The sequence below is a fragment of the Fragaria vesca genome, linkage group LG6, assembly GCF_000184155.1.
Source record: "Fragaria vesca subsp. vesca linkage group LG6, FraVesHawaii_1.0, whole genome shotgun sequence".
Taxonomy (NCBI): domain Eukaryota; kingdom Viridiplantae; phylum Streptophyta; class Magnoliopsida; order Rosales; family Rosaceae; genus Fragaria; species Fragaria vesca.
This window is the reverse complement of record NC_020496.1, coordinates 6698513-6721579: the sequence shown is the minus strand read 5'-3', so window position 1 is coordinate 6721579 and position 23067 is coordinate 6698513. Positions and strand designations below refer to the sequence as shown.

At 38.0% G+C, this 23067-nt stretch overlaps 5 protein-coding genes across 5 annotated transcripts; all 5 read left to right on the top strand.

Annotated features, from left to right (window-relative positions):
* Window positions 1-734: 734 nt before the first annotated feature.
* On the top strand, window positions 735-4164 carry LOC101299980 (multidrug and toxin extrusion protein 1-like). Its single transcript, XM_004305038.1, has 2 exons — window positions 735-968; window positions 2752-4164. The coding sequence occupies exons 1-2, from the start codon at window positions 735-737 to the stop codon at window positions 4162-4164; spliced, it is 1647 nt and encodes a 548-aa protein (XP_004305086.1).
* A 1974-nt stretch (window positions 4165-6138) lies between these two features.
* On the top strand, window positions 6139-6932 carry LOC101299691 (protein RKD1-like). Its single transcript, XM_004305037.1, has 2 exons — window positions 6139-6426; window positions 6771-6932. The coding sequence occupies exons 1-2, from the start codon at window positions 6139-6141 to the stop codon at window positions 6930-6932; spliced, it is 450 nt and encodes a 149-aa protein (XP_004305085.1).
* Window positions 6933-10368: 3436 nt separating this feature from the next.
* LOC101315161 (serine/threonine-protein kinase HT1-like) lies at window positions 10369-14373 on the top strand. Its single transcript, XM_004302521.1, has 6 exons — window positions 10369-11156; window positions 11518-11650; window positions 11814-12009; window positions 12608-12732; window positions 13549-13707; window positions 13864-14373. The coding sequence occupies exons 1-6, from the start codon at window positions 10987-10989 to the stop codon at window positions 14155-14157; spliced, it is 1077 nt and encodes a 358-aa protein (XP_004302569.1). The 5' UTR covers window positions 10369-10986; the 3' UTR covers window positions 14158-14373.
* A 518-nt stretch (window positions 14374-14891) lies between these two features.
* Window positions 14892-16522, top strand: LOC101299401 (pentatricopeptide repeat-containing protein At5g15300-like). Its single transcript, XM_004305036.1, has one exon. The coding sequence runs from the start codon at window positions 14892-14894 to the stop codon at window positions 16503-16505; it is 1614 nt and encodes a 537-aa protein (XP_004305084.1). The 3' UTR covers window positions 16506-16522.
* Window positions 16523-17832: 1310 nt separating this feature from the next.
* Window positions 17833-22907, top strand: LOC101310528 (MACPF domain-containing protein CAD1-like). Its single transcript, XM_004302506.1, has 7 exons — window positions 17833-18542; window positions 20201-20439; window positions 20525-20720; window positions 20866-20943; window positions 21132-21315; window positions 21419-21582; window positions 21955-22907. Exons 1-7 carry the CDS (start codon window positions 18285-18287, stop codon window positions 22588-22590), a joined length of 1755 nt encoding a protein of 584 aa, XP_004302554.1. The 5' UTR covers window positions 17833-18284; the 3' UTR covers window positions 22591-22907.
* Window positions 22908-23067: the final 160 nt, after the last annotated feature.

The window sequence follows — 23067 nt, the reverse complement described above, 5'->3', positions numbered from 1 at the left end:
ACAAGTCCGCTGAATTCCAGTTTCCGGCCAGATTGACTTTGTTTGAAGTTTTGGGTGATCTGGCCGGAAAACTGGAATTCGGCGGACTCGCCGGGGAGGGAAAGTGGTCGGGGAAGCTGCTGGAGTCTGCTAGGGTGGAGGCGCGCCCTCACCGGCACCGTACGATGGCGAACGGAGGAAAATCCGCACCTTAAGACTGTACGGACGTCCGTATCTGAAACGGACTATATATATATATATATATATATCCAATTCAATTAACCCAGTTTTCTATTCATAATTATGGTGACAACAGATTTTCTTGGATAAAGCCAAAAGACTGGCTTACTGCGCATGCTTAAACTATTTCTCATACTGTACTATATAATTCAATGTTCGTTCCATGTTTCAAAGCACCATTTCATCGTTATAGCTCTTCATCTTCTCTGCAATAATAATTCGAGGGCGGACAGAGATCAGTGGCTGCAAAAGACCAACAGGGCCGGCTTCCCAAAAGTGACAGACAGCAACCAGCTTTGAGGCTCTGAAATTCTAAGGTCGGTAATCATACCTCATTTTTTTAAGTAAACCTTCGTCCACATGACCTTGGAATAGCTATGCAGCAATATGAATATATGAAATACAAGATGAGAAAGATTAGTAATAAATATGCTTTCTGATCTCTGGAAGTGGTCCGAAGTCGTACTTGCAAAGGTTTGTTTTTGATCTGTGTCCCTTTTCAGAGTTGGATAATCATGTGCCTTCCCAGTACTGAATCTCGAGGAATTATAAATGGTCACGACCCTTTGATAACGAAGCTAGATGGAGGAGGAGCTCACTATAACAATGAAGAAGAATACATGACAATGAGGTCAGACAGAAGCGAAGGTGTCCGCAGCAGCAGCACTAGCTTCATTCAAAACCTCCGTCAACGGCTGCAGCAGCAGCTTCCCACAACTGGGCTTCTCCGACAGCTGCCACTAACAGAGGTACTACTTTTCACACAACATCTCTCTCCCTCCCTCCCTTCCTCTTTCATACACATTCAACATTGGTGGACGCCCCTGTTCCAATAGCTTAAGTTTTTGGGTTAGGTATTTCCTAATACTACAGAGTCTCTCGAAACGTTGGAGGTTCTTTGTTCACAACCTCAAACTCTTCATTTCTTTCTTAGTTTGCATGGTGCAGGGTGGAGTAAAATCTTAAGTTTCTGGGGTCTCGAACTTCATGTCATGTGTGACTCATCATATGCATTTCGATGGCAGTTGTCTGTTTTGTTTTGGTTTAATTTTTATTTTCATAGTGACATATAATGAATATAACAAAAGGATATGAAGTAAAATACTCTCTGTCGAGAAATGTCAGTCCCAGAAGTCAGAAGAAATTCAACTATTCTTGTAAAAAACACAACTTAAATTCTTTCTCATTCGGGAAAAAGTTAAGCAGCGAATATATTAAAGGGGTTCTTAAGCATCTTATTGAAAACAATTTTTTTTTTTTTTTCTTGTTACCATCATCTAATTACCACTTCAGTAACTTAGTTATATATTCAAGTAGCTAGTATTGAGTATTGACCAAAAGAGTTATTCAAGTAGTTCTTTTACTCTGTCAAACTTATACTCTCATATTCAGGTATTGAATGTAGCTAGACCAGCTCCAGTAGCTTACTTTGCTTCAATGAATTCAAGAATCTAGATCAGTTAAGTGATTGAAACACATGTTTCTTAGAGTTAACTTTGATAACGTGCTGAAACTAATCCTTATCTTTTCCTACATATTAACTAGTACAAAGTACAAACACTGTGACAGAAACAAAAACCAACTTATGGGAGATATGATAATTTAGTCTACAGTCTGCATCAAATAGAATCAATTATATGACAACCCCAATATTCTTTTGGCGTACGTTGACATTTTTTTTATTAGCATAACTTTTAACTTTATAAGACAAACCGATGCTCTGATTATTTTGTTGGATACTTTACCACTTCACCCTTCGCCACTCGCAGTTTTTCTAATGAATAAAAAGTTCACAAGTTGATTGCGAAATTGCAAAAACAATGCATAATGTTGGGTCCTTGGGACTTATATATAGCAATGACCGGAATTACTGTTTCCATACGGTAGAACCATAGCACAGCTCTTTCTTTAGCTAAAGTATATTTCATTGAGAAAAACAAAAACAGAAGTTATACAGAAGGAAACACAGGTAAAGTGGTAGATAAATGAAAGAAATATAATGACATAAACTTATCTCTACTACTATAAAACGAGCGGTCCTTAAATTATCAAATTATATTTAGACAATACTACCTTTATTAAGTTGATTCAGATTAGTAAAAAGAAGGTTAATATGGTAAATAAAAAAATAAAATAAAAAGATAATTAGGGAGAGAAAAGTGAGTAGTGGGCTTTATACTGGAGAGAATAACTGCGTTATTAAGAAATTGTGAGCCCGTGCAAATGCACGGGTAAAAGGCTAATATAAATAAACATAAAAGCTTAACTATTTCACGTAGATCATTAAGCATATATAATTTAAACTCACATTGTCATCAGTTGAGTTTAGAGTTTTTTTACTGTTAGATTCCTCTACATTGTATGGAATGTCGGCTCTTGCATGTTACATGAGTCACAGTTTTAAGGTAATTGCATGTTATTCGAGAAAAAAATAAGATGCAAGTTGAAAAATTCCCCTAATTAACTTCTCTGAGTTTCGGTAATGCAATTCCAGTGTTCTTACTTTCTGTTCATATTGTTGAATCCTTGTAGATAGGAGAAGAGTTACGGTCGCTGATAAAAGTTGGAGGTCCAATAGTGATATCATCCCTACTTATATATTCAAGGTCTGTAATTTCAATGCTCTTCTTAGGTCGGCTCGGAAAAGCAGAGTTAGCAGGAGGCTCATTAGCACTTGGGTTTGCAAATATTACAGGCATCTCAATCCTCAGAGGACTAACTACTGGTATGGACCCAATCTGTTGCCAAGCTTATGGAGCTCAAAGATGGACTGTTCTCAGCCAAACCTTCCAGAAAACCCTCTGTCTGCTTCTATTAGTTTCCATTCCGATCTCATTCGCGTGGCTCAATATCGAGCCAATTTTCCTATGGTTAGGTCAAGACCCACAGATTACCAGAGTTGCTAGGGTTTACATGGTTTGCTCGATCCCTGAATTGCTAGCTCAAGCTCACCTCAACCCATTGAGAGTCTTCTTACGAACTCAAGGCCTTACCACCCCACTTACTTTAGCTGCATGTTTCTCAGCCCTCATGCACTTACCCATCAATTATTTTCTAGTCTCTTACTTGAACTTGGGGGTGGAAGGTATTGCTTTGGGACTTGCTTGGAACACTTGGAATTTGAATGTGGGATTGGTGATTTATATAGCTATCTCAAATAGAGCATTGAAACCTTGGAGCGGGCTCACAATTGTCTCTACTTTTCAAGGATGGAGACCATTGCTAAGTTTAGCACTACCCAGTTGCGTTTCAGTGTGCTTGGAATGGTGGTGGTATGAAATCATGTTGTTCTTCTGTGGTCTTTTGAGTAACCCACAAGCTAGTGTTGCAGCCATGGGCATCCTAATTCAAACAACAGGAATGTTATACATCTTTCCAATTTCATTAAGCTGGGCATTGTCAACTAGGGTTGGACATTCCTTGGGGGCGGGGCAACCGAGCCAAGCACGATGGGCTGCCCTCGTCGGTCTTCTTGTCGCGTTTGTTTTCGGGCTGTTCGCATTTGTTTTCATGACTTGTATGAGAAATGTGTGGGGGACAATGTTCACAAATGAACCACAAATTCTTGAACTGATTTCAGCTGCACTTCCAATATTGGGGCTATGTGAACTTGGCAACACTCCTCAAACAGCTGCATGCGGAGTCTTGACAGGTACTGCACGACCTAAGCTTGGAGCAAGAATTAACTTGTATTCATTTTACCTTATTGGATTACCAGTTGCTATTATTGCAACTTTTGCATACAAAGTTGGGTTTTTGGGGCTGTGGCTTGGGTTACTATCTGCACAGGCTTCGTGTGTGTGTATGATGGTGTACACATTGGTTCACACAGATTGGAAGCACCAAACTAGAAGGGCAGAGGAGCTTACTTTGGCTGCGGAAGAGACTAGGATCGAAGAGAAAGATGATGAAGAAAGTGGCCTGCTAATTCCTTCTGATCTCTGAGCTGGTCATCACAAATTTCAGGCCTTCAGGGGACAATTTACGTAGTTAACCGAGTACAAATTAGTCTTTTGCTCAAGAAATCTCATTTTTTGGTTCACAGCATTGGGAAGAAAAGAAAAAAGTTCAAATTAAATGGTCGTTATAAATTCATATTCCTGTGAATACATCATTTTTGCTTCAAGGTTCCCAGTAATTAGCTAGTAATTTGTTCCTGCTGGAGAGTTCCAGAAATAACAGATGACTAGCTACTGTATATGTAGTCATCTCTGTGTCATTTTTGCTCAAAGGCCATGATAATGTTCTCCTTTGTCATCCTAGTTCATTATATCGGATTCCCATGGAAGATGTAAGCCAAGCGAAATTACCCAAGATAAAAATGATGAAAGTTTCTTGGTTATTACATTTGTCAATTTTTCTTACCATTTTAGGGCTAAGTGACACCTAACTCGTCCTCATGAAACTGATCGGATGTTTCCTCCACTCGTGCACTTTAATCTCTGGCCAAAGTCAAGTCATTAGCCAAGCTCTAATCAAGCAGCAGGGTGATTCTTATATTGAAACGATATACGGATGAACAACCCTGTGAACGATTCATCTTTGAAACTTGGTAATAAATAATTTGGTAAATATGAAACTAAGTAAAATACATGAGATGTCAGGTGAAACTAAATAACTGAACGTACTTGCTAGAGAAACAAGAGCTAGAAAAGATCATTCATTCGGTCAATTTGGTTGTCAACTGTAGGTAGCTAGCAGAATGAAGTACGAAGAACATTTTTTCCTTTCATATTTGGTGTCTTGCGTGCTTGCTTAATTTGTACGTAGTTCCATATATGGGACTTGTCCCTTCCTCCAAGACTTAAGACTACGTAGGTCGTTTTCTAAAAGAGTAAATATCGGTCAAAGTCAATATAAAATTATCATTTTCAAGTTAGTATAAATGACCCTTATCCTGTACTCGAGAATACAATTATCAGTTTTCCCCTCTCTACCTCTTTCTCTCGAGCTCGTTGTTGTTCTTCTTCTTCTTCAGTCTCAGTAGTACTTTCCATAGTTTTTATTCTAGATCTCTTCAGCTTTAATGGCTTGTTTGTCCAAGGATGATGAAGACCTATTTTCCTTTGCAAGCCAATTAACTCCACTTGATTTGAGGTAATAATGTTCGGTTGTGTTCGTTTTTTAACATTCAGAGCTGGATGCAAGATACAAGTTAGTTTACCTTTCTCAAGTCGAACATGATTTAGTTTTGAAGTAAATTCTTTTCCTTTGATCTTGGTTTAACCTAATGTGTATTTCCTTACGATGTTTCTCATCAGTGGAAGTGAGTACGTTCCATCAGACTGGCAAGATGAATTGTCTTTAATAGATGATACTGTCCTCAGTGGTGTAGCCAGAATTATTATTTAGAAGGGTCAAAACTTAACTCTTCTTAAGCAACTTATATCCTTCACACTAAATCAGCATTTAATAAATATTCAACCCAATCAATCTTAGTTATTGTGGGGGTTTGGACAAAGATGAACTTCATCAAATAACATAAATTACATCCATTTAAAAAAAAATATTAGATACATTACTTTATATTTCATTCTTCTAATTTTGACTTGATTTGCTAGAGACCATGAGTGAAAAAAGGGTGTATAAATCTAAATATATATTGTTTAATTGTGTTGATTTATGGGATAGAATCATTATTAATTGACAACTTAATAAATAAAATGCAATAAAAAGTTAAAACATGATGGACACTTGTCCAAATACTGGACTTGTGGGTTGAATGGGTCATAAGATCAAAACTTTTGATCTTGTTTCCTTTCAGTTTTACAGATTATCTTATGTGAGGAGGGTCATTAATTATAGTTTAGATATGTGATTACCAAACATTTCAACCAATGGCTGCTTAATTCAAATAGCTAGAAGAGTCAATTGACCCTTCTCGCCCTACCATTCCTACGCCACTGACTGTCCTGGGAGATGGTTACGGTGTTGGGATTGATGGAGAAGAGAGTATGTCGTCCAACATTATCAATACCACTCCTTGCAATACTGAATAGAAGTGGTGCAAGTTCTTCATCAAAATCAAGAGCCAAAATGTTGTCTCTAGAAACCATATCTCAATACTTCTACATGCCGATGGCTCAAGCAGCTGAAGAAATGAATGTCAGTGTGACAACTCTTAAGAAAAGATGTCGAGAGCTGCGCATTAAACGTTGGCCCAATCGAAAGTTGAACAGCTTAAAGAACTTAGAAAAAAGCATTCAGGTATAATGTGCAAAACATAGCATAGGTACGTAGATCACTTTCGTAAACTTGCATCTCGACTTTTTAATTATTAAGGCATTTAAAATCATGATTTAGCTTTATAAGTATGAATGGTTCAAGTATGACAAATTTAATCGATCCATTTATTTGTTTTTAATTCAATAAGTTTTGATGATTTCTAACTCGGCTGAAAGTTTTTAAAACTAATATGTCTTGAATGGCTAGATTGTGATCCTAAAGTAGAGGGGATCTTACAAGCAATATCTTAGTGTACAAATATAGAAAATGTCTTACTGAAATGACTGTATGATGAAAAATAATGTGTGCAAACATCATACATGCAGGACTCCGGGAAGAACGAAGAAGAGCTGGAGTTATTGGAGAAGGAGAGGAAGCTGGTTGAGGAAGTTCCCGATTTGCAACTCGAGGAAAAGACGAAGCGGCTCAGACAGGCTTATCTTTATAAGGCCCAAAGCTCCTCCAGATCAAAAACAGCTTCTGCTTGATTTATTAGTGATCCTGCTGTATTCAGATTTTGTTGAGGTAACCATATTAGTGATCATAACCATATGCATGGAAGACCAACCTAGGAACAAATTAAGCTCTATGTTTATAACTAATTAAAGCTCTTTGCTTGCGGGTAATTAACTTGAAATGAAATAATTTTCTTTCCAATTTTATTTTCTGTCTTGCATTCTTTTAGGGTTCCCATTCTTTTTATGGGACTAAGCCCTTCAAACAAGTTTCCATACATGCAGATTCTAATTACGAAGTACGTACAGCTTCAATCGTCACTGCATGCATTCTTTTTATAGGGTTTGGCTGCTACACATTTGTATAGCATACATCAAGCCGTGAACCGTCTCATCATTTAACAATAATTTAAAACTTAAGACGATCGGACGGTTCACGACTTGATGCAGGCTATACATACCACATATGTATAATAGAAAAAATCTTTTTTTAAATATGAATACTACTGTTGACCAGGCCCCGTCAGTAGTCTTGTTTCAATTAGCTTCAAATATTATGATGAACATTGTTGTTGGATTCTGAAGAGGCACCAGACTCGATCGATCATCTCCTTTCTTTCGGTTTTTTTTATAACTCAAGGATTAATAGGATCTTATTGAAACCGGGGCTGTTTCGCTAGGGCTTTTGAATCAAAGCATGGGCATCATCTAGCTGCTACGAGACAGTGAGAGAGGGACAGAGGTTTGGTGTTTCAGCATGTTAATTATAACTTATGCTGATTCTAGACCCAAGTGCTATATATGTTATCGTCTCCATCCCTCACGCTCTGTTTTGGATCTCGATCACTTTCTCTGCTTGATTTGATCACTAAATCAAGGCATGCCTAATTGGAGTAATTGCTATATATAGGGTCGATCAGTAGCTCCAGGAGATCAAATAAAGACCACTTCTGCTTAATTAGATACAACTTGAAATCATACGTACATAAATAGTTAGCTTTCATATAGTAAATTATGCCAATCCATTTTGTTGCTTAAACAGTGAGAAATTAAACATAATAAATTTTAAAGAGATACATTCATCTTTCCAAACATTTGTTTGTTAAATGTTATAACCAACATGGATTTAAATGGTCACTCTCATCGAACTTTAGATTTAAATGGAATTTGTACATAACCAACATGTGATACCTGCATTGTCCAACTCTCAGGTTTTAAGTAACTATGTCGATTATTGATTATTAGTTCATTACACCTTCGTTTTTAGTCAAAATAATTAATAATGATAAAAAAAATTAGACCGTATTTTCTATACTAACTAAACTTTTTAAACCCATGACTTTCACGTACGATCTTAATTATATCACAAGTTACGGGGCTCATCGACAAATCTTTGTTAGTTAGTTTCCTAAGTGAATATATTGGGATCTTTTTTCTCCAAGTGAATTCAAACTTGTCCATCTCGAATCCTATGAAAGAATTTCTTAGTCCTGTTGAATGGTTACGAGTGCAGCACCCGAGAACGAGCTAGGCCTAGCTACTTTGAACCAATGAAATCGTCCCAAAGGTCAGAACCATCCACACACTTGTACCAATCGGGACGGTGATGGAACACGTGGGACCACTCGTCCACTGAGTCCCTGACACGTCAGTGTAACCAAGAGATTTGATTGGGTAGTGCGTACATAATGATTGCTACCCATGCCCCATGCCATAAACCTGCACGCACGTCTCACTCACACGTGTCGTGTACTGATTGAAAGCGGTGGTTCATATTTTGAAAACGTAAAAAGGAGTGGCTGGAATTCCCAACCGATTTATAGCAGCATGGACAAGTATAAGAACCGAACTTGTACCGCCAAATCATCTAGTACTTGGGGTCCGAACAAACTATACTATGTACTACATGTCGAGGAATATGGGCCATATGGCTAAGACGTGACTCTCACATCGGCTAGAGTCTCCGTCTTATTTGTTTTCTAGAGAAAAAAAAAAATCAGGGTAAATGTAAGATGAGGGTTAAGATAGAAATCTAATACGATTTAGTGATTTTTCTTATCAATGAGAAGATTTCACATTACATATAATGATAATCAGACATCAAGAATGATCGTGCCTCTCTAGCTAGATATTCATCCCATCACCAGCTTATGTTTGCTTCTAACTGCTTAAATAACAGTCATAAGTTTTCATCTACTTATGAAAAGTAACCTTATAATATTTGAAAATTACTTTATAGCAGTTTTATTGAGGATATTTCTTAAAATTGATGATAGTATAGTAAATTTGATTTTGAAGAAAAAAGTATAGTTTCGTGATATGTTCATATTTGTCATCATTCATCTTAATTTCTAATTCTATAATATTAGATACAATATGAACCCAATACTGTATATTGTAGTGCCAAACTTATAATATTCATTTGGAGAGAGTTGTATATATGTTGCGTTTAAGAATGAGTAATTGCATACATTCCAAGAAAACCATTGTTTTGCTTGATAACAAAGGAAACATATTAACTGTGATGTTTTTTTTTTTCTTTTCATGTGTGAAAGTCTCTAGTTTAAGTACAAATGACCTAATTGTGGCCTAAACTTAATTGTGCCCTTAAAAACATTCGAGAAGAGAATATAAACACTATCTAATCACTTCTATTTTGTGCGAATAAGTTAATTACACTTCAAAATTACAAAACATATTCATTCTTAGAATCTAGCGGGAAGGATATGAGAATTGGTCTTAGTTTTCAGATCATAAAGTAAGGTCAACTCATTGCACATTGTATTATATTCACCTCCATAGGCAATTGAACGAACCAAATGTTAGTTCATATATGTTGCCTAATCAAAAGGGAAAGTTATATCTAAGTAATCTAACAACTATAAGAACAAGAACTGGTAAAAAACTAAAGTCAAATGTCAAAGAGGAGCATCCCAATTTCTAGAGGTTCCTATCAAGATGAGAAGAAGCAAATTCCTCTAAAAAAAAAGAAGCAACATATAATTTTAAAAGCTTTCAGGATATTAGAACTCTAACCAATTTGGAGAAATATCAACATCAACATCCCACTAATCTCAAATGCAACTTCAAGACTGTCTCTTTCTCTAATTTTCTCTCTTTAAAAATCAATAGAAACCCAAAAATGAAAAAGAAGAAGAATAAATACATTAATAATAGAAAACGATTGGCCTAACTTCTTATCTTATTTAAATAAAAAGCAATAAACACGAGGCAGAAAAAGGAGAAGAAAATCCAATCCAACCCAAGCCGAGCCGAAGCCGAGCCGAGCCAATAGATTCTCAACCAAGAACGTCCAAATCGCTGACGCTATACTACAACGAAAAGTCCAATATGTGCCCTCCACGTGGGCCTCTCCCATTGGCCACTCCGCTTGCTCTTTTGAAAAAAAAAATCAAAATCAAAATTGGCTCTCTTACTTTAACCAAACCCCGGTCCTCGTCGGAACAGATACTCGGAATATCTATCATCATCGGAAGCTCTTCTCTTTCTGAGTGGGTAGTGAGAGAAAAGCGCCCATTTTCTAGAGAGAGAAACTCTGAGACTTCACACTAGTGCTTTTCTACTGTTTAGGTTTCCATTCGAGCGAGTACAAGATAAAAAAAAAGGAAGCAAAAGAAGTTTGGAGCTTATTTGGAAGCTATAGATTAGCGATTTTTATTATCTTTTAGTTTCTTTTGGGTCAATTTTGTCTCCGGAAAGTTTGGTCTTTGTGGGTTTGTGTTTATCTTGGTTTTGTTTCTGGTTCTTGGAACTGCACGGAAGCCGAGGCTTCTTCGAGCTCAAGCAATGATTGTTTGTTTTCTTGTTTGAAAGAATTTAATCTAAAGAGCTGTTTGTTTGTTTCTTTGTTGTTTTGGGGTGTAGTGGTTTCTGGGTTGATGTTGGGTAATGTTTAGTGTGGAACAGAGAGTATTGATTTTTGAGAGAGTTGGGTTTTGGAAATTGAGGATGATATGGAAATTGAGCCAAATGTTCACTGAGACTGGATAGTTAGTGTTTGTTGGATAATGTCAATTGTGGAGGAGAAGCATATAGAGATTCAGGTATGATTTGAGGGGGTTGCAATATGAGTTGTAGTGTGAACAGTGGAGGAAGAGAGCAGAGGAATTCGGGTTCGAATGGTTCAATTACGGCAAAGCAGCTGACAATCGACGAGAGCCTGCTGGTTGATCCCAAGTTGTTGTTTATTGGGGCGAAAATTGGTGAGGGAGCTCATGGGAAAGTTTATCAAGGAAGGTAATGCTCAGTTCGTTGTTGGTCAAACCATTATTTGTTGTGATGAACTGGAAGTGTTTACTGATTTGAATTTTGATTTGTTGCTTAGTTTATTTGAATAATGTTGAAGTGATGAAGGATATGTTTGAGGCAATGTGGGGTACATGTGATGTAACATTCTTGTGAGTTTATTTTGGTAAATCTTTCAGCAGGAAACCATTTGAAACACTGTGCTTGTGTGAATACAAATCTTGACAAGTAGATTCTGAGTTATTTTGTTTGTAACTTGTGGGAGTTACTAGTTCTGATATAATCTCATGTTTTACTGTTTTGCTTTCACACTGAGTGTTCATGACTAGTTTGTTGTCTAATTGTTTTCCAGGTATGGTAATCGAATTGTTGCTATCAAAGTTCTCAATCGTGGGAGCACTTCTGAAGAAAGAGCTCAACTTGAGAATCGGTTTGCCCGTGAAGTTAATATGATGACTCGAGTAAAGCATGAAAATCTTGTCAAGGTCAGTGCTGTGATAAAACATGTCCTTACAAGTTCATTTCGCATAAAACATATATACTGCAAGTTTAATATATGCAGTTCTGCCTGCTCTAACTGTTGTAGGCCTTTGGCTTTTGTGTTTCACTGGAAGACTGGATGTAATACCACATTTTTTGTCTCTACAGTTTATTGGAGCTTGTAAGGATCCTCTAATGGTGATAGTTACTGAGCTATTACCTGGAATGTCACTTCGGAAGTACCTAATTAGTATTCGTCCTAATCCATTAGACCTTCACGTGGCCATTAAATTTGCTCTTGACATCGCCCATGCAATGGAATGTTTACATGCCAATGGCATTATACATAGAGATCTAAAACCTGGTACCATACGGCTAGTTTGTGTTGTACTTGACTACTGTATTTTCTATTTTGGGTTATGTATTGTAACAAATTGCTTGTTAACGCTTATTGAATTCATTGACATAGTTGAGTTTGAATGACATTTAGTATTTCTAACTTTAACTTTAACTTTCTGCTCTAGTTATGATTCTCTGTTCATGAAGGTGGTAGAAATTGCAGCACTGCTTGAGCCTTGAGTTTCCCTAGCTTAATGAAATTTGTATATCCTAATATTCTTTCTTGATTATGCTTACCAGTAGGCTGCAGACATGGTTTATGATTCTCCCTTGTCAATTATTGATTCTGCTGGATTCTTCTCGTAGTTCTGAACATTGTACTGCACACTTACGTAATGTTACCTACTTATCTTAGGACCAACATTTTAGATATAAATATTGGTAACAAGACTCTTAGATGGTAGCTTTTTATGTTTTAACTGGAGCTTTGATGTGGTTAACTATAATCTATTTGCTGCTGCTGATTAGTAGGTTTCATTTTATAAAGCATTTGCTGTATGGCTCATTGAGTATGATTCATTTCTTTCTAGTTTAACGATACATATGAAAATGTCTGATTGCAGACAATCTGTTGCTTACGGAAAATCAGAAATCTGTGAAGCTTGCAGATTTTGGTCTTGCAAGAGAAGAAACAGTAACTGAGATGATGACTGCAGAGACTGGGACTTATCGTTGGATGGCTCCTGAGGTTTGTCTACCTTTTTACCTTGATCTTTATGCATGACTTTTTTTATGTCTTAATCAAGATCTGATGTTTAGTTCAACAAACTGGTGAGGGTGAATGCGAATGCTTCTCCTCTCTTCTCTAGCATGTCACCTTTAATTTGTTTCATCCGCTCAGGTCTATTGGGTATTTTTGAGATTTTTGAAAGTGGAATTAATCGGATTATTCTTTTTGGAAAGCTGCTTATTTGACTGAGTACAGAATAACAAAGTCATTACTTTCTTTTTGGCTTTGGAATGTATTTAGTCACACTCAGGGATAATGATAATGTTTCATTTTGCACAAGAATGAGTGCAAATGCAAATCTCTTTGGGTTCATTTTTCCTCTATATGTTTAACTCTGTGGTGCCTGCATTTCCAAACCTTGACTACTCTCATGGTGAAGAGTGCTTTGGGGTCTGGGGAGGGTTAGCACCTTCCTGGTATATATCACCTTAGTTTATGGGTTCAACTCTTAGCAGCGCATGGTTTCTTTTGATTCTAGGGCTTGAATTGGAGTGAGTTTTAGACTTTTAGATGAATGGTAGTTGAATTGATCACTGACAATCTTGATATCATTTAGCACAAAGTTAAACACAAATTGGGTGTCCATTTGACATCCCCTGTCCACTGATGTGATAAAGTGTTGGTTCCCATTTGGTTAAACATTGTGGTTGGTTTTGTTACTGAATGTGCATGTTATATATAGTGGATTGCTGGTAATGTTCCTGCTATGTTTGCACACTTGTTCCTACGATGATTGCTAGTAATTCCCCTTTGACCAACTATAACCATTTGCAGCTATATAGCACTGTCACACTACGGCAAGGAGAGAAGAAGCATTACAATAACAAAGTGGATGTGTATAGCTTTGGGATTGTCTTATGGGAATTGTTGACCAACCGCATGCCCTTTGAAGGCATGTCTAATTTGCAGGCTGCCTATGCTGCTGCTTTCAAGGTGAGACTGAATATGTTATTTCTGTTATTCCAGATATCAATATTAGTGTATTATGTGCAGTTTGCCGCTCTGCTTTTCATTCATCTGTAAAGAATAGAAGAGTTCTATCCTTGTTTGTTGCTTACTCTTGTATATTGTTTCCATCTGAGAATGCAGCAAGAGAGGCCTCAACTTCCAGAGGATGTCTCCCCTGATCTTGCCTTCATCATCCAGTCATGTTGGGTTGAGGACTCCAATCTAAGGCCTACATTCAGCCAGATCATCCGCATGCTCAACTCTTTCCTCTTCAAACTCTCACCCCCCTCACCACCCCTACCAGACAATGACAGCAACGAAGCAGAAGCAAGTAACGGTACCATTACTGCACTATCTGTCCGGGCAAGAGGGAAGTTTTCTTTCATTAGGCAACTCTTCAATGCTAAGAAGAACAAGAACACACAATCAAGCTGACCAAATTTTTCGAAACCCTCGCTCTGTTTCACCTGAATCAACACCTCGCGAGGGCATTTGTAGAATCAATGTTTAGTGACTTTATGATTTAACTACGCAAACAATGATCAAACTCTAAGGGATGGGATAACACTGAAAGGGATGGATTCGGAATCGGTTCCCATTGTCTAGGTGACTTGATTGTAAAGAAAAACTACTTTGGTTTTCGAAATTTCTCATATCAATGGAAACCTCCCTTTCAATAAGCATTATGCATTTTCACTTTTAGGCTATCGAATCCATGATCTAGTCTAATCTTGACTCAGTTATATATTTTCCATCGGAGCATGTCTAGGTTAGTTTGTTGTTAAATTTAATAATAGTTAGGATATTTACTAATCGAAATACCAATTGTGTTTTAACAGTTAGCAATAATTGTTAAATGTAAATTAAGTAATATTTTTTACGAATCATAAATTGACAAGTAATTAAGTAATATTTCTCCTTAGCAATTCTTGTCTAGGTTGATAAATTTATCAATTCTATTTAGCAATTTTTAGACATTCTACTAGAGCTCTTATTTATCTTAAAAGTTAAAAGAGAAATTTTTTAATTAAGCATTCTGCTAGAGATGCTCTCTATGCGTCGTCGTTTTGGTGGGAAAAGTGCCCCCAATTCCAATTTAAATAGAGCAACACTAACCTGAACCTTCCTCCATAACCAAAAGCTTCTTCTTTCTTTTATGGAAATGGAAGATGCTGAGTATGAACCGCACCATTCCCCACATGCTTCTTCGTCGTCATCATCTTCAACCTCTCACCTCCATGAAACAAGTCGAAGCAGCTCAAGCCTTCCTCACCAAAACCGGCCTCTTCTTCACCCAGCAGCCTCTCCTCGCCAAGCTCATCGCTTTCGCATCTCTCTCGCCGCTGGGCTGCCTCTCCCACGCTCAGTCCTTGTTCGAAGAAACCGCCATGGATGATCCTTTCATCTGTGGCACCATGATCAGAGCCTACACCAACAGCGATTTCCCAATCAGAGGGATTCATGTCTACAATCGTCTGATCATTACCGGAGTTGGGTGTGATCATTTCACATACAACTTTGCGCTGAAGGCTTGCGCGAGAGTGATCAAAGGCATGAGGAGAGATGATGTGGAGGTTTTCGAATCGGGGATTGATTGTAAAGGTGGGGAGATTCATGGAAGGGTTTTGAAGCTGGGGTTTGATTCTGATTTGTATGTTCGGAATTCGTTGCTGTTTGTTTACGCGCAAGGTGGGTCGGTGGGACTTGCGCGGAAGGTGTTCGATGAAATGTCTGAGAGGAGCGTGTCGTCTTGGAATATCATGATATCTGCGTATGATCAGATTGGGGATTTCAAGTCGGCGGATGGGCTGTTGCGGTTGATGCCTGAGAAGAATGTGGTGTCGTGGAATACTTTGTTGGGGCGGCATGTTAGGTTAGGGGACATTGAGGCGGCGAAGATGGTGTTTGGAGAGATGGTGGAGAGGGATGCGGTTTCGTGGAATTCGATGATTGCTGGTTATGTTCAGGTTAGAGATTATGGTGGAGCGTTGGAGCTGTTTCGGGAAATGCAGGCTGCTGAAGTGGAAGCTAATGAAGTGACGCTGATATCGGTTTTGGGTGCTTGTGCTGAGATTGGTGAGTTGGAGATTGGCAGGAAGATTCATGAGTCGTTGAAAGGAAAGCAGAATCGGATTGGAGGGTATTTGGGGACAGCGCTTGTGGATATGTATTCGAAATGTGGGAAGTTGAGTTCGGCTTGGGAAGTTTTTAGTGGGATGAAAATGAGACCGGTTGGTTGCTGGAATGCCATGATCATGGGTTTCGCTGTCCATGGTCACTGCAAGGAAGCTTTGAAGTTGTTTGCAGATATGGAAATGCAGGTTGGTGAAGTGAAGCCGAATAGGATCACGTTTGTTGGGGTGCTCATTGCTTGTAGCCACAAGGGTTTGGTGGAAGAAGGACGCCGGTATTTCAGTTACATGATTCAAAAATACAAAATTATGCCTGATATTAAGCATTATGGTTGCATGGTCGATCTTCTTAGCAGGTGGGGGTTGTTAGATGAAGCCTACCAGATGATCAAAGCTGTGCCTTCAATGGCAAACTCTTTGTTATGGAGAACCTTGTTGGGTGCTTGTAAGGTACATGGAAACGTTGAATTGGCTGAGCAATGCTTTGAGCAGCTAGCCAAATTGGAACCTCTTAAGGATGCAGATTATGTGTTGTTGTCAAACATCTACGCTGAAGCCAAGAAATGGGATGGTGTTCAGCGGTTGAGGAATGAGATGGTTTGTAAGGGAGTTCCCAAAAGTCTCGGCTTCAGCCATGTAGAGATGAAATAAAAGATGTGCGGTGCAAGGTCACCCGCTTTAGTATTATTATCACGCAAGCAAGCTAAACTAAATGTGTAAGCTTAATGCTTAACTTGGTAGATAAAGAGTAGCCATGTAGTTTGGTATGCCAAGTTTCAGATTGTTGATTGTTCATCAGCAAATCATTACTACATGTAACTTGTAACTTACATTTATAGAAGGTCACTATTGAAAGGCAATAATAGTCAACAATTGATGCGTGCATATCTGGGTTGCAACTGTAGTTTACTTTGAGAATTTGACTGACAGCCTAGAAATTCAGTTCAGTAATGAACTTCTGCACACAACTATTTACTTTGTGGTAAACGGTGGTCCAAAAATGACCATAATTTCCCTTTCTTGTAACCAAACGGAAAAGGGACCATAATTTCTCTTGAAAGTAGGACATTGTACAATAAAACTCTGTGCTCGCAGATATGTCATCCTGTTACTTTGGATTTTTGGCCATATACAAAGATTCCCTTGGTAAAAGGGTAAAATAACCACGACATTTTCAGCTCGGCCAAACTCATACAGGGACAAGTCAGAGTGCACGTACATGGTTCTTTTGTAGTTTTCTGGGTAAGAAATGAATACAAGATTCCTCTCATTCATGTACCTCTAAATTTGTACATACGTGAGTTAGGGGTTAAAAGGGTGTAAGAATTGTAGCTCAATTTAGCATTTGATTGAGCTACAATCAAGCAAGCAAGGAATGCAGAGATATTCAAGGGTCTAAACTCTAAACCCCTTTTTCTAACTGCACTCATTTCTAAAGCCAAAAGAAGCATCCTCCCTTCTTATTTTGCTCATGGGAAAACTCAAAGTTTCAAATCGGCTAGTCCAAGATTCTGATCAAATCGACATTTTTAAGGATCCAGTTTTACCAACCAGCAAAACTGATGACTATCAGTGACCAGCTAATCAAAAAAGAGATAGAGAGAGAGAGAGAGTTGATTGGCTGGTCACTGATGGTCATCAGTTTTGCTGGTTGGCAAAATTGGATCTCAATTTTGAGCATTGAACAGAATTTCGACTAGAAAAGAAAAGAAAAGAAACCAAGGCTGACATGTAGCTCCAATCCATCCCATAGCTTTAGAGAGAGAGAGCAGAGAGAGGGAGAGAGAGAGAGTGAGAGTTGATTGGCTGGTCATACGAACACTGGTGCTGTGGCAAATTTGATTCCTCACTCCTAATCAAGAGACCTAGTCAAAGTCTAACCTCAGACACATCTAATCAAACCAGAGACACACGTGTCCAGACAGATCACGATGGAGAATACACGTTAAAGTAAATAAGCTTCCAAGTCAATGCACTTGTACATGTTTAGAGGGAAAATTTTACAGAGGAGAAGCAGGGTAGGCAGCAAAGAGAGGTTAGGTAATCTTTTTCCATGGATTTGAGATCTAGAGAAGTAAAAGCAGATTGAGTGGTTCACTGTATCAGAGTTCGAATCTTTATTGAAGATTTTGTATTGGACAACTTACCAAGAAGGATTTGGATAGAGAAAGATAGGGGAGACTGGTCAAGAACCAAGCTGGAGATTAGAATATGGTTGAAAAGAGGAGTCTTCAGAAACCCAATACCGGAAACGTTATGACTGTTCAGTTTCTGGTGGGTTTCCGGGAAAGTTTCCAGTTGGGTTCTGGTAATTGAGGTTTGGAAAGGAAACAGGGAACTGGGTTTTGGGTTTGGGTGAGAGTTTACCAAACTGGGTCTGGTTCTGAGAAGAGAAAGAGTAAAGGGGTTTTGGAGGTGGTGTGATGAGAAATGGGGGAAAATGTAGCAGCTTTGCATACTGCTATTAACGCTGTACAGGCACTGGGAAGAGGGTTTGACGTGAACTTTGATACGAGGCTGCTTTATTGTAAGGGTGTGGCAGGGTCTAGGGTGATAGAGGTTGATGAGGAGCACACCAGGAACCTCTGCCTTTATGATGATGTAGTTGTGCCTAATGTTTCCAGGGATATTAAGCACTCTCACCAGTCCAGTGAGCGGCGGAGTACTGGAGTCTGCAGTTTTAATGAGGTACTGTGCTTCTCTTTTATGCTTGTCTAATTTTGTGCCTTGTTATTGTATTGGTTTTGAGGTGGTGGATTTCTGCATGTTGTTTGATACATTAGGTTTTGGTATGTTGTGATGATTTAAGGTAATTGATGTTCAGATAGAAAGTATGTAATGAAATGAATTCGAGTATCATTTCCTACATATATTTATCGGACTAGTTAAAGGCGTGTACTTCTTCTCCTAGTGGCTCAATGTTTTGCAGTCTGCTTTGGTTCATATCCGAAAAGAAAAAGAAAAAAAATGTTACCACATTGGTGCCCTGATAGATAAAATGAATTTTGTGGATGGAGTAGAAAATGGCTTGTCCGTTCATCAGTTTTAAGCGCAGCTTGTTAGGCACTTGTTTGAGGTGGTTTCCAACTTGGGATCAAGTTTTAAGTTCTAATGAACTATAGCTGGAGAAAGTGCGAGGATTAAGAAATCAAGATAAGTGTTTGAACCAAGGAAGTTGGTATTTTCATAGAAATATACCTCTTGTAATGGAGAAAGATAGCAGTTAGGAGCTTCGCTGAATTGATTGAAACTTCGTAGATACCTTTGTAATTTAGATTATCTGAACAGTTTATAGACATGGACTTTTGCTCCAAGTGGCCCAACTTTTTCCATCGGCCTTCGTTGATATCTGAAAGAATATCTTACAATATTGCTGCCCTAATAGCCCATAGGTAAAATGAATCTTGCAGTTTCATTATGTAACCCATTTTTATTACAGTTGGACAAGCTATTCATCAACTTTCAAGTTCCGCTTGTTATGCACTTGTCTGAGCTAGTTTACCACCCAAACTGAGGATCAGTATTTAAGTTTTAGTCAAAAGAATATAGCTTCAGCAATAGAAGCTTTAATACTTGAATGATACTCGGGCATCATTCGTGATGTGAAGAACATTTGTAAGGACATTGGTGTGCACTGGTTTTTAAGGCACTTTTTGTGTTAAAGTGAGAGACAAAGATGGAACACTAGAACTTGATTGAGAAATTTCAAAATTTTGACTTTGAAGCATTATTTTGTTTTCCTTAAAGTGCATTTCATCCCCACTTCTTTTAAGTTTGGTAATAGGTCTATGACAAATCTCTTCACGAATACAACAAAGAATAGATTTTTTTAGTTTAGCAATAACTAAAATTTCTGACTGTCTGTAAGGAAGCTGGTGTATGAATTGAGAAGAATCAAAAGAAAGAATTTGGTTTCTGTTGATTGAGTAATTTCCATGGGCTGCTCATATAGAGATTAATGGGTGCAATTGCTCCCATTCGATATTGGAGAAATGGTACGGAGTTGTCTGTAACCAATGCTTGCTTCTGCTGGAAACTTTGCAACCCCAATATTCAGTACATCTCAAATGCATGCAACTGTTGAAAGGTTGCAACTTCATTACAAATCCTTTACATCCCATGAAGAAATTGTCAATACATATCATCTATCAGTGTATCAATATATATGTTAATCATATATCTGATATCTTTCTCAATTATGTATTGGAATCATTCTCCAAATCATTACAATAAAGAGCACATCTTAACATCTTCTCTTAATATTTAGAATAACGTGTGCATCATCTGCATAGATACTATCAATGTTTTGCAATTATTTGACATAATCTTCTGGTGAATGATTGCAGATGGTCGAGTATTTTAATGATAGGTCTAATATATCTGGAAGCTATCCTGTGGGGAGTTTCAATTTTGCATTTAGCTTCAGTGGTTCAAAGCATGTTGATATGGCAGGAACAAAGACACTTTCTATGGATGGCCTCTATATTCCACTTGCTAAAGTCCATCTTTTAAAATCCCCACTAATGTTACAAGAAAATGTGAAACAGGCTATCCCAACTTGTTGGGATCCCACATCCTTGGCAAGGTATGAATATTTGGAACTTTTGTAGGAAATTAATGATGAAAGAGTTTCAAGTATCACCTAACTATTGGTTTCTCTTACTTCCCAGCTTTATTGAAAATTTTGGTACTCATGTCATAACATCTGTAACTATTGGCGGCAAAGATGTAATTTACGTTAAACAACACCAGTCTTCTCCTTTGTCAACCATGGAGATCAAGAACTACATCCAAAACATTGGGAATCAGAGGTTCTCAGGCACAGAAAGCAATACAAGTTCAGGTCAAATGAATTTCAAGGATAAGGCTAGTTCCACTTTGTTTCATTCCCTTTTTGTTTTGGCTTTTGGCTTGTTTCTTTCTTCTTTCTTTCTCCTGTTTCATTTATTTATTTATTTATTTTGTTGGAAACTTAAATTCTGATTATCTTATATATTTTTCAAACTTTTAGGGGTCTGATTCCGGTTTATTCAACAGTCAGGGGATCTACCCTCAACCCACTACGGCACCATATCTTGCTGTGAAAGAAGTATGTAACAACTAATGAGCATTTATATGTATTATTTTTATTCCCTTGATCAAAGATGATATATACGTTTGTTTTATTTTGGTCCCAAGTTGCTTTACTTCTATATGTGACAGTTACGTTGCAGGAATGACTATAAGACCTTAAACCTTAAAATCAGAATTAGTTTACCTTGATTGTTATTGATTCAGGATGTGACTGTCATTTTTCGAAGAAGGGGAGGAGACGAGCTGGAACAAAACCACACCCGGTGGGCAAGAACTGTCCGGTCCTCTCCAGATGTAATTGAGATGACATTTTTTCCTATAGCAGCTCTCCTTGAAGAGGTGATTGGAAGGGAGCACCTTACTCGAGCTATTGGTCTTTATCTTGAATGTAAGACAACCAAAGATAAATCATAGATGGCTTAAAACTGATTTTGTGCTCTATCATTAGTAACAAAGTAGTCGTGCTAACTGTATTGAAATGCTTCATTCAGATAAGCCTCCAATAGAAGAACTCAGATACTTCCTAGAGTTTCAAATTCCTCGAATATGGGCTCCTGTATATGACAGAAATCTTGCCCACCAAAGAAAGGAACCTGTTTGCCCATCTTTGCAATTCAGCATAATGGGGCAAAAACTCTATGTCAGCCAAGAGCAGGTAAGAGCCTTTTTGTGGCAATAACTACTTTTTCACAGAGCCATTCAACTTTTGGGAGGGTTCATACCCGTAAAAGATGGACTTCTATCATGTATTGGACAGAAATGAGACAAACATATATGTAATGCACAAATGCTATTCTTCAGCTACTTGAGACTCTTCGTTTAATCTCAATGGTCTCTTATCATCTCCTTAAAATGCCTAAATGACTCTGCAGCACCAAATGAGACCTCAAAAGATGAGCTATGCATTTCATATTTTCTCATTGTGGGTTTAATACATTATTCAATGACATGAACATGTAGGTGTAAATATCACTTGTTGTTCAAGTTAATTTTATGTATTCATTTTCAGCAAACTTTTTGCATGCAGATTACAGTTGGACGGAAGCCAGTGACGGGCTTGCGGTTATGTCTTGAAGGAAGCAAGCAGAATCGTCTTTGTATCCATCTTCAACACTTGGCATCTCTTCCTAAGATCCTTCTACCATATTGGGATACCCATGTAGCAATCGGTGCTCCAAAGTGGCAAGGCCCTGAGGAGCAGGATAGCCGATGGTTTGAGCCAGTGAAGTGGAAAAATTTCTCTCATGTGAGCACAACACCTATTGAGAATCCTGAAACCTTCATAGGCGATCTTTCTGGTGTCTACATAGTCACAGGAGCACAGCTTGGAGTGTGGGATTTCGGATCAAAAAATGTTTTGTACATGAAGCTATTATATTCCAGGCTGCCGGGCTGCACTATACGAAGATCTTTCTGGGATCATTCCCCAAATGAAAAATCAAAGAAAGGGACATCTACTAGTTTAAATTTCAATGCCGGTGACTCAAGTTCCGGTTCAAGAGAAAATGTTGCGGGTAACAAATTGACGAAATTTTTGGATATGTCTGAGATGAGCAAGGGGCCTCAAGATCATCCAGGTCATTGGTTGGTTACCGGTGGAAAGCTTGGTGTGGAAAAAGGAAAAATTGTCTTGAGAGTGAAATATTCGCTGCTAAACTATTGAGTGTGTACATTTGCATGATGATGTGCAGTTTCGGTTTTTTGTTAGGTAAAGAGGCAGCGTCTTTTCAGGTTCATCTAGCATACTTCCGCTTTGTAGTGCACTTGAGAAGAGGATGTATTTGGTTTTTTGGACATAAAAGTTGCTTGAGTTTCTTTAGTCCAAGAAAACTACCTGATTCTCTATTAGAGTGAGTAGATGCTGCCTCTTGGATTGTGTTTGTAAGTATCTTGTAAATTCCAGTTAGTTTGATGAAACCACACTGTAGATCATAATTAAGTAAATTCTATATATGTTTCTGTTGCCTCCCATTTTCTGTTTAAAAGAAACCAAATTTTAGTAGTAGCTAAATAGTAACAATGACTGGTGTATCACTTGGTTTATGTTAGAATTTAGTTAGCAGTTAGTTAGTTGGGATGTACAAAAGTAAGCTTTTATCTCGCTGATGTCAGATTTGTAACTTTATCTTACAAGATCAAT

Excerpts from the sequence above, each read along its gene's own strand:
- LOC101299980 (XM_004305038.1), top strand. The coding sequence starts at position 735 with ATGTGCCTTCCCAGTACTGAATCTCGAGGAATTATAAATGGTCACGAC. Across the intron at positions 969-2,751 it reads GACAGCTGCCACTAACAGAG|ATAGGAGAAGAGTTACGGTC; the intron begins GTACTACTTTTC and ends GAATCCTTGTAG.
- LOC101299691 (XM_004305037.1), top strand. The coding sequence starts at position 6,139 with ATGGTTACGGTGTTGGGATTGATGGAGAAGAGAGTATGTCGTCCAACA. Across the intron at positions 6,427-6,770 it reads ACTTAGAAAAAAGCATTCAG|GACTCCGGGAAGAACGAAGA; the intron begins GTATAATGTGCA and ends TCATACATGCAG.
- LOC101315161 (XM_004302521.1), top strand. The coding sequence starts at position 10,987 with ATGAGTTGTAGTGTGAACAGTGGAGGAAGAGAGCAGAGGAATTCGGGT. Across the intron at positions 11,651-11,813 it reads AGCATGAAAATCTTGTCAAG|TTTATTGGAGCTTGTAAGGA; the intron begins GTCAGTGCTGTG and ends TTGTCTCTACAG. Across the intron at positions 12,733-13,548 it reads ATCGTTGGATGGCTCCTGAG|CTATATAGCACTGTCACACT; the intron begins GTTTGTCTACCT and ends AACCATTTGCAG.
- LOC101299401 (XM_004305036.1), top strand. The coding sequence starts at position 14,892 with ATGCTGAGTATGAACCGCACCATTCCCCACATGCTTCTTCGTCGTCAT.
- LOC101310528 (XM_004302506.1), top strand. The coding sequence starts at position 18,285 with ATGGGGGAAAATGTAGCAGCTTTGCATACTGCTATTAACGCTGTACAG. Across the intron at positions 20,721-20,865 it reads AAATGAATTTCAAGGATAAG|GGGTCTGATTCCGGTTTATT; the intron begins GCTAGTTCCACT and ends TCAAACTTTTAG. Across the intron at positions 20,944-21,131 it reads CATATCTTGCTGTGAAAGAA|GATGTGACTGTCATTTTTCG; the intron begins GTATGTAACAAC and ends TTATTGATTCAG.